This window comes from Branchiostoma belcheri, unplaced genomic scaffold (genome assembly GCF_001625305.1).
Source record: "Branchiostoma belcheri isolate BF01 breed outbred unplaced genomic scaffold, Haploidv18h27 scaffold298, whole genome shotgun sequence".
NCBI classification, from domain to species: domain Eukaryota; kingdom Metazoa; phylum Chordata; class Leptocardii; order Amphioxiformes; family Branchiostomatidae; genus Branchiostoma; species Branchiostoma belcheri.
This window is the reverse complement of record NW_017803907.1, coordinates 12,031-24,828: the sequence shown is the minus strand read 5'-3', so window position 1 is coordinate 24,828 and position 12,798 is coordinate 12,031. Positions and strand designations below refer to the sequence as shown.

Below are 12,798 nucleotides of genomic sequence, written 5' to 3'. Positions count from 1 at the left end.
TGTCACAGGGGAAATTGGAATCCAGGGGGATCCGGAATCCTCCTGGGGGAGATTGGAATCCCTATCTGCCCTAGGAGAATCTGGAATCCTCCTAGGGGAATCTGGAATCCTCCTACAAGAGATTGGATTCCTGATATTCAGATCCCAAGTCAGTAGTACAAATAAAAGAACTCATACATAGAATCATTTCACACCTAAACTTTCAACTAATTTCAGCATAGGCAAGCCTATTAATATAATTGTAGGTGAATTACTAGATTGGAATCAAGATTTGTCCTGGCATAATTTGCAGTTCAGATTCCATAATTGCAATCTTTCCTCACCAAATATATTTCCAATTGTGAAAACAAATTGGCAAAATAAAAGAAACAACAAAATTCCTACAAACGATGATTTTTTTTTCAGAATTTACACATGGCTTGGTCGGGGGAAACAATCCCTTATATACCAAGTCACTAACAAACTTGAAAAACTTGTTTTGAGTCACTATCTCACAATGGCCTGATGCAAATATCTGATTTACATATTCACTCACTCTATTTTCCCAAGCATTTTAATGCAATCAGAATTTCTCCATTTAAAATTGGAGATTGTCCTGTAACTAGTGTAAGAATTCCCATGTGTCCTAGGACAAATTGCCATTCCTATCTCCTTTAGGAGAATCTGGAAATTCCTCCTAGAAGAGATTGGAATTTAGATATTCAGATACCAGTTTTGTGAAAGAACAACTTGAATTCCAGTCTCCCCTAGGAGGATTCCGGATCCCCCTGGATTCCAATCTCCCCTGTGACATATATATATATATATATCTGATTACCTCCTTAAGCCATCTGATTACCTATTCAGTATTTGTTACCAGGTTTGAAAGTATTGAGAACGTAAACGGAAAGTTAAGGTGTCTGTCCTTAAATCAACTTGCAAACAGTTTTTAAGCCACAATACTACTGTAAATTGAAATTCCTTGATGTTTTTAGACCAAAAACCCACTGCAGAAAGGACACAGTCTGAGAGAATTGCAACCTTGAAAAAATACTGCAGGACGAACGACACCAAAATTAAGGTAAATTATTTATATATTAGCAACATATTAAACTGCAATTAATTTACACATGTCTTCGCCATGTCAAGAAGTCTTTGGGAGTGTTGATATTTGGAAACTTGAAACTCCGTAAATAGTTTCATTATGTTGGTTATTCTGAGTAAAGAAGCGCTTTAATTTTAGACAACCAAGGGTTTTATAACGTCGGCTGTAAAAAAGAAACTTGTTTTTGTAAAAGGAAAATTCTTAACTCTCCAACCTTTTTTTTTTCATTGTGTTGTAGACATATCAAGTAGCTCTGCACTGCACCTTACGTCCATGGGTTAGGTGCAGAGCAACCTGTCACGTAACTCTGTTTAGGTTACGACACATATAAACCTAGTTACACAGACCCGGTCCTGCTCTCCCGATGTTTTATCGTAATCTTAAGTATGCTTATACGTAAACATTATCATTACTAGCTTGATTGTCTTAGATTAAATAACAAAAACGGCCACTACAGTTTCTAACGAGCTGTTAGGAGGCCCGAATTGCACTGACTACTACCAGCCCCACTATTCAAAAATAATTAACCTAAATTAACTTGACACTTGCAGAAAATTTACCTTATACTTTCACGCTACGCTTCAATACCTTAGATAGCCGCTAGGACACCATCATTAAACTTTACCGTCATTTTTGCTGCCAATAACCATCCACTAATACCATTGACAACCAAGCACAAAAAACACAGCTTTATGTAGCAGCGCAGCGAGGACATTGCAGGATAAATAATTTTTAGCTTTCCGTAACCGCTACGCACCTACAAAATACCGTCATGATCTATTCACAGCTTTTCGAGTTACGCGGAACACATACAATACACAATCAACAAATACACAAAATCCCCGCTGCATGGCAGTAAAATTCTAGGGGGAAATTTTAAATTTAATGAATCTACATTTTTATATAGCTATCCGCACACCAAATATCAAAAAGATTCATCCACAATTTCTCGAGTTTTAACGATGACCTGCATACAGACGCACACCTGACACCCCGACGAGAGCCTTTCCATTTACGATTTGATTAAAATTGATTACAAAATATAATTTACGATATGCAATGGTTCCAGTCACGCAGTAGGTGCCTTATAAACCAGGCTGTCCGTTAGATGTTAGGTGAGCAATATATTGTTAATTGAAATGAGTAGGTCGGAGGGTATCAGGTGCGGTCAAGATAAAGGATAGAAACATTTAGGGACTGTCATTATCAATTAACTCATTGTGCCACAAATAAGACTTGTAATTTGCATCTTGGAAATTTGTTGAAATGATTGAGTACACATTAGTTGAGCTGGCTTAACAGCTTTACCTTTTTGGATAGAGTAATGCTATAAAAACTAACCATTAGCAAAATATATACCAGTATCTGGATTAACAGAAAAAAATATATACTGTAAGCATCGCATTAAATAGGTTTTGTCCGTTCTGTTTCTTCCACAGGAATTTCCAGCGCGAAGGCGATTCATTGTTAATGAAAGATATAAACTTCTATATTGCCAAGTATTTAAAACTGGAAGCACAACTACGTTAACCATTTTACATAACCTTGAACACAATGACAGAAGAAATACACACGACATGAGAGAACAACTCAATAACTTGCCATTCAAGCGGCTGAATACCTATTCTGATGAGGAAATACGTTTTCGATTTGAGACGTACACAAAGCTGATTATTGTCCGCAATCCATTAGAAAGGTAAGTAAATAGTAAATAGTAGAATTGTTTGTACTCAACGTTAATATTTTTTTTTTAATTTGTGAGGAGGGTATGTTTTCGGTTTTTGGCTCGGTTGGCTGACGGTGTGGGCCGTTATCTATGCCAATGTGATAACTAGTGTGGACAAGGGTGATTTGTTAAATGATATCTTCGTTAACGTCACAAGGAAATCTACCCACCCTGACAGTACAAAAAGGGTACAAATGTTTACTAATGAAGAGCTCTGCACAATCGACGTATCGGCGGAGGAAGTCCAAAAGGTCCTCCGAGGTACACATCCCAATAAGGCCCCTGGTCCTCCCGGGATATCAAACTTCTTGAGGAGGTCAATCATCAGCACTTCCTTGTGTGATCTTTTTAACTTTTCACTCTTAACCAGCCAGCTACCTATTAAGTGTTTTTTTTTACCCTGTGTACGAGAAGGGGGGTAGTACTGACCCCTCCTGTAGTTTTAACACCGGAGCCTTGAAACACCCTCTAGTGTTCTTATGCAGGAGCTTGAATGGGACAGACTATTGACCAGAAGACACTTTCACTCCATGGTTATGATGTATAAAGATAAAGTGCTCAATGGTCTCGTCTACTGTCCCCTCACTAGCAACCGCTAGAAGCCAGCCCGCAAATCGAGCAAAAAGTCACACGCGTACAGCTTCGGAACTCTACGGACCTCCAATTCCTCATTATAGAACTTAGACCTACAAGACCAGCTTCTTACCTCACGCGTCGCGACCGTGGAACCTACTGTCCAAGTCAGTAAAGGAACCACGCAGTATCAGCACATTCAATAACTTGTGTCAACTGCTAAATCAGTAAAAATATAAGTCAGACGGAACAGTAATATTCTAGCAGCTAGAACTCCTATAGGCAGGAAGTAGCTGTCGAACAAGTGGACTAATACGTAGCAGTAAATAAGATGCAGTTATTACCTTCGCCAAGAAGGTGTGTGTGTGTGTGTGTGTGTGTGTGTAGGTGTCTGTGTGTCTGTAAATACGATTATTTGAGAAGGCTTGAATGGATTGTCCTCATATTTCGTAGATAGGTAGGTCTTCATAAGACCTTGCAATGATTAGATTTTGGTCCCCTTTGCAGCTTTTTATGTTACTGCAGCGAAACTTCCCGTTTTGATATTTCATAATCTAGACATACTAGGGGGACAGAATTTAAAAAAAAATAGGTAGCTCTTGAGCTGGGCAAGAAGTGACGCAGGTTTTGACCCCCTAGCTGCTTGCTCTGGAACTGCAGGGGTGATTTTTAAAAAATGTTCAGGATAACTAGAGAACCGGTTAATGGATCGTCATGATTTTGGTATGTAGGTAGCTTAAATGTTGCTTGACATAATTATGCGGCAATTATGTAAATATGGATGTAATTTGAATAAGTTATGAGGGGATTTTATAAATCTGTTTCATTAACCCTAAACAGTACACCTGGGGTCCGCGCGGACCCCAGCACTATATATGCTGTAATATTTTTTTTTGTTTCCAAATATTTTTTTCTGAAAGTTCAGGTAATTGTTACCCACAAAGTTGTCCCTCAATACAGTGCAGAAAATCCAGTTTCCCCCATTCTTATAAAATTTTTATATCTGATTTTCTTTTTTTGGGTCCGCGCGGACCCCAGCCGGCTATCGATCGTAATGGATACACTGGCGTTCTTATACATTACTATATTTCCGTTTTTATATGCTTTTATGCACTTATCGTATGGTCACCAAATTTTCAGAGAATAGTGTACTAATAGAATTAAATTCTAAAAGCTTTGGTGTAATTATGACGTCATATGACGTTAGAGCTAATAACATGGTCCGCCATCTTGGATTTTGACCAATGACGCCATCAAATTAGCATATATTTTGAATATTAAATGATTTAATTTATCTCTAATTATGTAACATGGCAACACAGCAAATCAATAACTTATTTAACTAATATAAAATTTATCTAGATACATTTTACGAAAGCTCACCAAATTTGATGGTTCTAGCTCAAGCCGTTTAGGCGATATTTGAGATTAAAGTTGGCTCGGGCCTCAAAAAACACTCGGTCTGAATAGGGTTTAAAAATCGGGTTTTTCCTCCTTTTGTTTTTCTTCACAAAAAAATAGGAAAAGGTCCAAATGTATGATTTTTGTACGTAATGTGGACTCGCATATCAATTTGCAAAATAATTGAGCTGGTATCATGTTGATAATTTCTAAAAATTAGCAAAAAAAATGCTCTGGGGTCCGCGCGGACCCCAAGTTTACAGATTTATCAGTCCGAGAAGGTGTACTGTTGAGGGTTAAATCATACGATAATTCAAGCTTCTGACATATGTAATTGAGAACAAAAGAAACACAGGCTGACATCGGTTATCTAACCAAAGACTTAATTTGCATAATGAATGAAACGATGTTATATTTCCATAATGGTAACTGCCTGGAATTTCATACTTTGGGTTATAGAAAGTTTTTTTTGTTGATTGTATGAGGTTGTAAGAAGTTGTGAGAAACTGAACAGAGCGCTATGCATTGGAGATATAAAAGTCAGAACCTAACGATATAATTTCAATTGTTCTTAAAAATGCAGACTTGTATCAGCATGGGAGGACAAATTCTCCTACGCCCCGTCACGATTCGGATACCGGAAACAGTATCATTCTATGCTGAAAACACTTCTCTCCAACACGTCAAATACAATGGTATGTTACTTTTATTAGCATTTGATTTAACCAACAAGAAGTATACGGATGTACTTATACATTTGATTGAATAAAACATCAAAAACTATTTCAACAGAGTTTTCTGATATCACAGCTATTGACAAGTAGTCTGAAGTGAGGTGCACATATGGTATCTTAATTAACCCTATCTAGACCGGGCTTTTTTGGACTTGGTGGGACCGGGGGGGGGGGGCTCATTGAGGATGGTGTACTAGTAAAAATTTATCATATCTACAATTTTCATGTCGTTATGATGTAATATGACATCATTTTGAAGTCATCAATGTGATTTTATTGCCCAAAACCATATAGATAGGTTATTCCCTGAAAACTAAATGGTATACGACATAACTTTACTAAAGGTGTTTATGACATAATATTAGGGTGTACTACGTCTTATGTTGCCCATAGCAACAACGGTTACGTCATTAAATGACGTCACGCATATTTAAGATATCCGCCATCTTGGATCATCAATCTTGAATTTTTAAAAATAGTTTTTTTTTTATGTTAAAGCCTTGTCTTCATTTAAAACTTTTTTGGAAAAAGAAATGAAAGTATTGATAAAATTTAAGGAAAATAAGGTTCCGGGTCGGAGTTTAAATCTGACCAGAGCCTAAGTAAATCGCCGGAAACGTGACTTTGTATGGTATGTTTTGGCCGCGATATCCCCGAAATCGTAATATCTGTGTACATATATTTGTATTTTCTGAAAAGCCTGTTAGTTGTAGCCTTTATAGGTGGCGCAGTGTTGATGTACCTTATTTATCCCTTAATAAATTGGGCGCACAGAATATAAATCAAGTGTATTTATAAGCGGAACGGCACCCCTTTACAGCTAAAGAGTGAAACATTCCGATCCGCGTTTAGTACAGAAATGACAGCCCGTCGGGCTGAGGGTGTCAAATTGCTCCGAACACGGAAGAAAACTCCGGTCCGAGACCTTAACCTGTATATACCTGTTCTAATAGTATGGTCCGCCATCTTGGATTTTGGCATAAATTATGCATATTTAATAATGAAATTTACATAAAAAATTTATGGGATGTTATTAATATTAGAAACCATGAGTAACTTGACATAAAAACCCATAAAATTCTATTGTTGTCTATTCTAAATTTAGCAATAAAAGGCTGTCAGAAATCCATTGCCATGGCAACACAAAATTTGTTGTCTTATTCCAATGATAGAGAATTGTTGCCAACAATATCCTAGAAAAAGTCACCTAGTTTGGCCGTTCTAGCGCTAGCCGTTCAGACGCTAGGTGACATCAAAGTTGGCGCGGGCACTTTTAGCCTCCCCCCCCTGTCTAGGTAGGGTTAAGGCGAAATGGACCTATACCATTATTACGTCACAGTTTGTTTACCGCAATGACTGCCGGTCAATCGACGTTCATATTGTGCGTAGCGCGGTGTGTGTTTGTGTAGCGTTAGCCTAATATAAGACTTTTAATACAGCACTACTGTCGTCTAATGTCACAACTAAATCACCCATGCGGCATGTAATGCTGTGTCAACACAACTAGACGCAGCAAAAATCAGACATACCTTACTTTGAAAACTTTAAAATGATCTTTATTCTTTAACTGACCGTTCTAGAATGTTCTTTAGAACAGGTAAACAAACTGTGACGTAATAATGGTATAGGTCCATTGGGAGTGGCCAAACGTAGCCCGAGACAAATTCACTTGCATACACGTTATTAAAACCTAGAATTTGCCACCTTAATATGGGATCCATATTTTGTATGAACAACTATGAAAGAGGTGCTAGTGTCACGGAAATAACACGAACCTAAAGTGGGTGTCACTCGAAGGCAGGCAAGAAATAAACTGATGGACGTATCAACTACTGAGTACCTTATACCAGCTCAGAAAAGAACAATAAAAGAACATGCCTTTTAGTGCTACAGTTAACCTAGATTAAAAACTCATTAGTTCCTAGAACTATCGCAGAGTGTAGGTACTATCGGAAGGTTAGGTGTAAAAAATCGTTCGATGTAAGGTAGCCAGCTGATGTGTTACGCTGACGAGCGGTTATGCTGACTATACAGATACAGAAAATAAATCAATGTCTTTAACAATACATCTTTTTTTTTTTCAGTTAGGACCATTTGAACTGCTTCCCGAAGGTACTGACAATAGATCATACCCAATAGTTCCGTTTACGGCATTTATCAAAGCGGTTGGAACGAACAGGACGGAGTGGCAAGATCCTCACTGGCAGCTGATTTCAGACCTATGTGCCCCTTGCCAAGTAAGTAGTATTTAAGTTATTTGTTCAGCATTGAAATGGGAGAAAGGGGCTTGATATATCTGGTTAGGGTGTTTTGAAAAGTAATAATTGGGACACTACTGATAAGCTTGGGGTTTTGATGAAAATACTATTTGAAGATTAGGAACATACGTTTTAGTAGACCTTAATATTCTATCCATTTGTTTATCCATCCGATTGTTTTTCAAGCGCATGCCATGAGTTCTCACTAACCATCAGCATAAAGAAAACTGTGGTTATGGTCCAGAATGCTCCATGTCCCCCTCTTATAACAGTGAACGACTCCAGTCTTGCTGTAGTCAACAGGTTTACTTACCTCGGGTCGACGGTCACCCACAACCTATCCCTTGACATAGAAATCAATACCAGAATTGGCTTGAGATGGCTAGGCCATGTCCGCCGCATGGATCAAGACCGCATTCCAAAGGACTTACTGTACGGCCAGCTTGAGCATTGGCCTCCCTCCAGACGGAGGGAGGCCAATGATGATGAATATTCTATCATAAACACTTTTTAAACCTTTTGTTGCACACCATTTTTTTGAGAATGACATACATATATGGTTTGAGGCAATAAAATCGCATGAATGACGTTACGTCATAATAATACTGCTGTCATGGTTGATTATTACAAGTACACCATCATCTGATAAGTTTCTGGTCATAAGATATACCGTTCACGAGTCTCGGGTGGTGGCGGTGGTGAATGAGCCCCCCAACCCGCGTTCCTAGAGCCACGGATCCCAAAAAGAAACAGTCTAGATAGGGTTGAATAACATAGGTGACAGCGAAAGGTACTTAATCAGGGATTACTTATTATTGACCCAAATATTGAGTCTTGCTATCTCCTTCAAGAAGGACATATGTCATATTTGATGTCATGTTTGTTAAGTTTGATTGGTGCCGCCATTCGTTGTCAAAAATGGAGATAATCTTAGTATTCGGTAGGTGGAATGTTGACTAATTCTGAGCATTCTGAAGCCTTTATACAATCACTGAGCATGCCACATATATGGCGAAATATTCAAGAGCGGATGTCTGTAAGGGTCAAACAATGGTGTCACCGGTCAAAACATTTTTTGGTTAATTTTTGCACAGTGATAGTACTTGGTACATAATCCCTCAAAATAGCTTTCTTTTTGCTCAGAACCCCTTTAGTGTAGTTGCAGACACGTGGGTCGCAATAGTTGTAACAATTTAATGTTTGCCTCAGATGTTAGGACTAGCGGTAATTACGTATTATCTGCCGGCCCTATAGATTGACTACGACTTCATCATGCACACGGAGACAATAGCGGAAGACTATCAGTTGTTCTTTAGGAAGGCTGGAATCGTTGGGAGAGAAGACCTGATCCCGGAAGTACGACAGAGGAAAGGTGATAGACTATTTTGGGATTTCTATAAAGAAATACCATTGGAAGATTTGTGGCAAATCAAACAAAAGTTTAAAGCAGACTATGATATGTTTGGATATAACTTCCATGATGACATTGCAAAACTTTTTAGCCGTTGATTCTTCGAAGATCTTTCTATTTTCTCTCTAAAGCCATTTTAGTCCATTCAATATTTGCTAAAACATTACGATAATTTTGTTGAATACTTCTGAATTTGTGTACTATAACTATAATCCCTACCAACCATAATGTTACAGATTGTTTCAAACGTATCTTACAACCTACCAAAACTGCTACTTTTAGATGCAATTTCCCTGAACACTAAAAGGCAAAACATAATTATCTTATTACATTGATGTTACATGGAAAGAGAGTATTCCATCCTTGTTAATCATAGATATTGACGATCACAAAATTCTGTTTTAGGTTTTATTCGTTAGGTGTTTATACATAATTAAAATCACGGAAGCTTTGAAAACATGTATAGTACGCTAGTTTTATGGTAACAATATTTTATATACCCTTGACTACATAGTAAAAACCTATGAATCAGTTATCTAATAAAACATATTACATCGTGGTGATCCTGATCTAATTGTAGTTTATTTGACTGTGTACATTGTTCTTTGCTAGTTTTATGTGTGCTTTCATAGCTATTGAACTAATTATGTGGCTGTCAAAACTGCATTGCGAACTGAGCAAGAAGTAGAGAAATGTATTTAGAACTACCTTGGCCAAAAATACGTTAGTCGACGTGGAAATTATAAATGGTTCATAATAATCATAAAGCAATCCAACTTTGAATTAATTATATAAGTATGACTTGTATCAATAAATGGTTTGGAGGGAGAGTGCTCTTGCCCTGGAGACCCAAACATATTTGTCACGAAAATTTAGTTAGGAAGTTTCAACAATGCACGATAGCAACCTGCCAAGCAGTGCAAGATTAAAGCCATAAAAAATCCAGTACTATTTAATAGGTGTTTCCTTACCGGCACATTCGACAAAACAACACTTTTCAGCACTCAAACAATACCCGCATTAACTTTATTTCGTTATTTAGAATCTAGTACAGTTTGCTGGATTTTTTTTAAATACAAATAAGGATTTTATTTGCATAATCAGAAGGAATCATCTTTGTCAGTCATAAAGATTAACATCATTTGGCGAAGGTATGAGATCGTCGGACTCTAGTTAAAAATATATTTTGAAACATTTGGTCCTCACAAGTAAGAAGTGTACACATGTAGAGCTAAGTGAAAAATGTTCCTTTAATTGTCACAATTATAACAGTCTCTTAAAGGATTGCTACAAGTCCCCTAATCTACTAAGATGTAACAATAGTACATGTAGATGAGGTTCATAATAGACATTAAGCAAGGCAAGTTAAGCTTTGTTACATGTATATATACATTTTAGGTAATACATATATGCTACTTAGAATTTAGAGATTGGCTGAATCTATTTTATAATTTAAGGGAAAATTATCTTTTCCCTTGTTGAATTTTTCCATAATTGCCCTGCAAAGATGTAAAGAGTGCAGTGGAAGGTATTAGGCCCTATCAAATTTTCCTTCAAATGCAGAAATATCTTTGAAAAAAAAAAAAAAAACTGACAATCTTTATGATCTTAGTTGTCAAATTTCTCATAATTGACTATTAAAGGGGGGTACATAAAATAACACTGCCTTAGTAGTACATTACAGTGCAAAATTCACTGCTTGTCTCAGTACATTTGACCAGCCAACAGTGTCTACATACATTGTACAAATTGTACCTGGACATCAGTTGTGACCTCATTTGATCTATCAAGCAGATGCATACAAAGTTTCAGAAGTAGTATTCAACTCAAAATATGAGACTATCTTTCCACATTTGGTAGAATTAATAACAAATTTTTTAGTTGATGTGAAAAACAGTTCCCATTTCCCTTCAAGCCAGGAGACAAACTATCCTCACTTGCTGAAAGAGTGCCAAGAGCTTCTGTACTTCAGAATACAAATGATATTGAGTCATTCTATCTTACAGCTTTAAACATCACATCTTCAGTAAATGACTAGGAATGCACCAGCAAGCAAGCTAGCTGTGAAAACAGTTTTGCAGGGAAATAGCCGTAGCAGATTTTACGTCTTGTCGTCGGTCATTTCCAGGAACTGAGCGTACGCGTCCCGCGTACATTCACCCTTCGGGTTGAAAAGGAACTTGTAGTAGCTTCCGTCTGAACAGATGGCTATAACAGAATTGGGCTCAGAACCAAAGGCACAGATGCACTGGGTCTGGTTGGGGACTTGGAAGCGCGAAAAACTCCACTTGGAGGAGAAGTACTTGGGCAGATGCGAACAGTTTGCTGGATGCTAACGTCGTTTGTACCGCCAGTGCACGGTGGTAAAAACGGCCCTAAAATCCCCAATGGTGTACCGTAGCTAATTAATATGTTTTAATCGTAACTAATGTGAAGAGGTTATTCAGTCCGGGAAGGTGTACTGTTGAGGGTTAATTTTTTAGCAATCAACATTTTGTAGAAGTGTTTAGGCAGAGTAATTGTATTAAAAATAAAAGGGATATTTTATTTTGCTCTATCTCTCAATATTTTATACATCCTAACATACAATTCACTAAGATCTTTCAGATGTATTTAAAACAAGTGCTTTAAAAAAAAAAGCTGTCGTTTGACGCCTTTGTATTTTTGCACAAGAAAATCGCATGCAACTAATGTGTGTCTTCTTTGACCAAAAAAATTCTTGTGATGTAAGGAGCAATTTATTTCAATTGTGCTGTTTTTTTTATATTGGTAGCTTGTCAATGGCCTTGCTAAATGTAGTTATTTCACATAGGAAGAATGAGGAATGAAAGTGCAGTAAACGAGAACTTGTTTTGTTTCTGGTGAAGGCTGTGTCTGACCATTGACCTAGAAGGGACTTGACTCTATTTATATTTAACCAAACTCAGCCTGACAACTATGATAAGTTAGTAGTTGCAAGATTAAATGGAAAGAAATCAACAGTGCAAAGAAGTGTGTGATAGTGTAGTTTTATTTTGATAGATTTTGGTAATGTGCTATTTTTATGACCTGTTGGTCAGTTCAAATATATACAGTAAGCAATGCATACAGGAGTGGAGTCCGAGTACCATGGTCAGTTGAGTTGGTGGTGCATGCACGAGCGGAGTTCTGTGTATATTTGTTTAGTAGAGTAGGAAATGTTTGCTGTCATGTGACCATATGTACTGTCATGTATTGTCTTATTGTTGACATCTTGGTGTAACACTTTGTGCCAGTCTTGTCATCTCTGTTAAGACTGATGAAAATGCTGTTATCTTCTTTGGTTATGTGATATAGAACAGCTATCAAAGAATCTGCAGTGCATTGTTTACCTCTACTAGTTTCACTGAAAATGCTGTCACCTTGGTGGTATTTTCCTGATAGCATAGCTTCACACATTGTGGAGAAGGGCAATCAATAACTTGTAAGTTATATGTGACAAATGTGACACAAGCACACAAAGGTGTATCTGTTCAAATCGTTTAAAGTGGGGCACGCATGTTAACAACATCACTGCGAAGGCCAAACAAACATTGGGAGTCATCAGGCGCAAACCTGAAGTCATGTCCAAAAAGGGTAAAAACACTTGCATA

General features: G+C 37.4%; 1 protein-coding gene across 1 annotated transcript; it reads left to right on the top strand.

The window, feature by feature from the left end:
- The first annotated feature begins 2,555 nt into the window (after nucleotides 1-2,555).
- On the top strand, nucleotides 2,556-9,285 carry LOC109473254 (carbohydrate sulfotransferase 10-like). Its single transcript, XM_019773131.1, has 3 exons — nucleotides 2,556-2,780; nucleotides 5,368-5,479; nucleotides 9,031-9,285. The coding sequence occupies exons 1-3, from the start codon at nucleotides 2,662-2,664 to the stop codon at nucleotides 9,283-9,285; spliced, it is 486 nt and encodes a 161-aa protein (XP_019628690.1). The 5' UTR covers nucleotides 2,556-2,661.
- The last annotated feature ends 3,513 nt before the right edge of the window (nucleotides 9,286-12,798 follow it).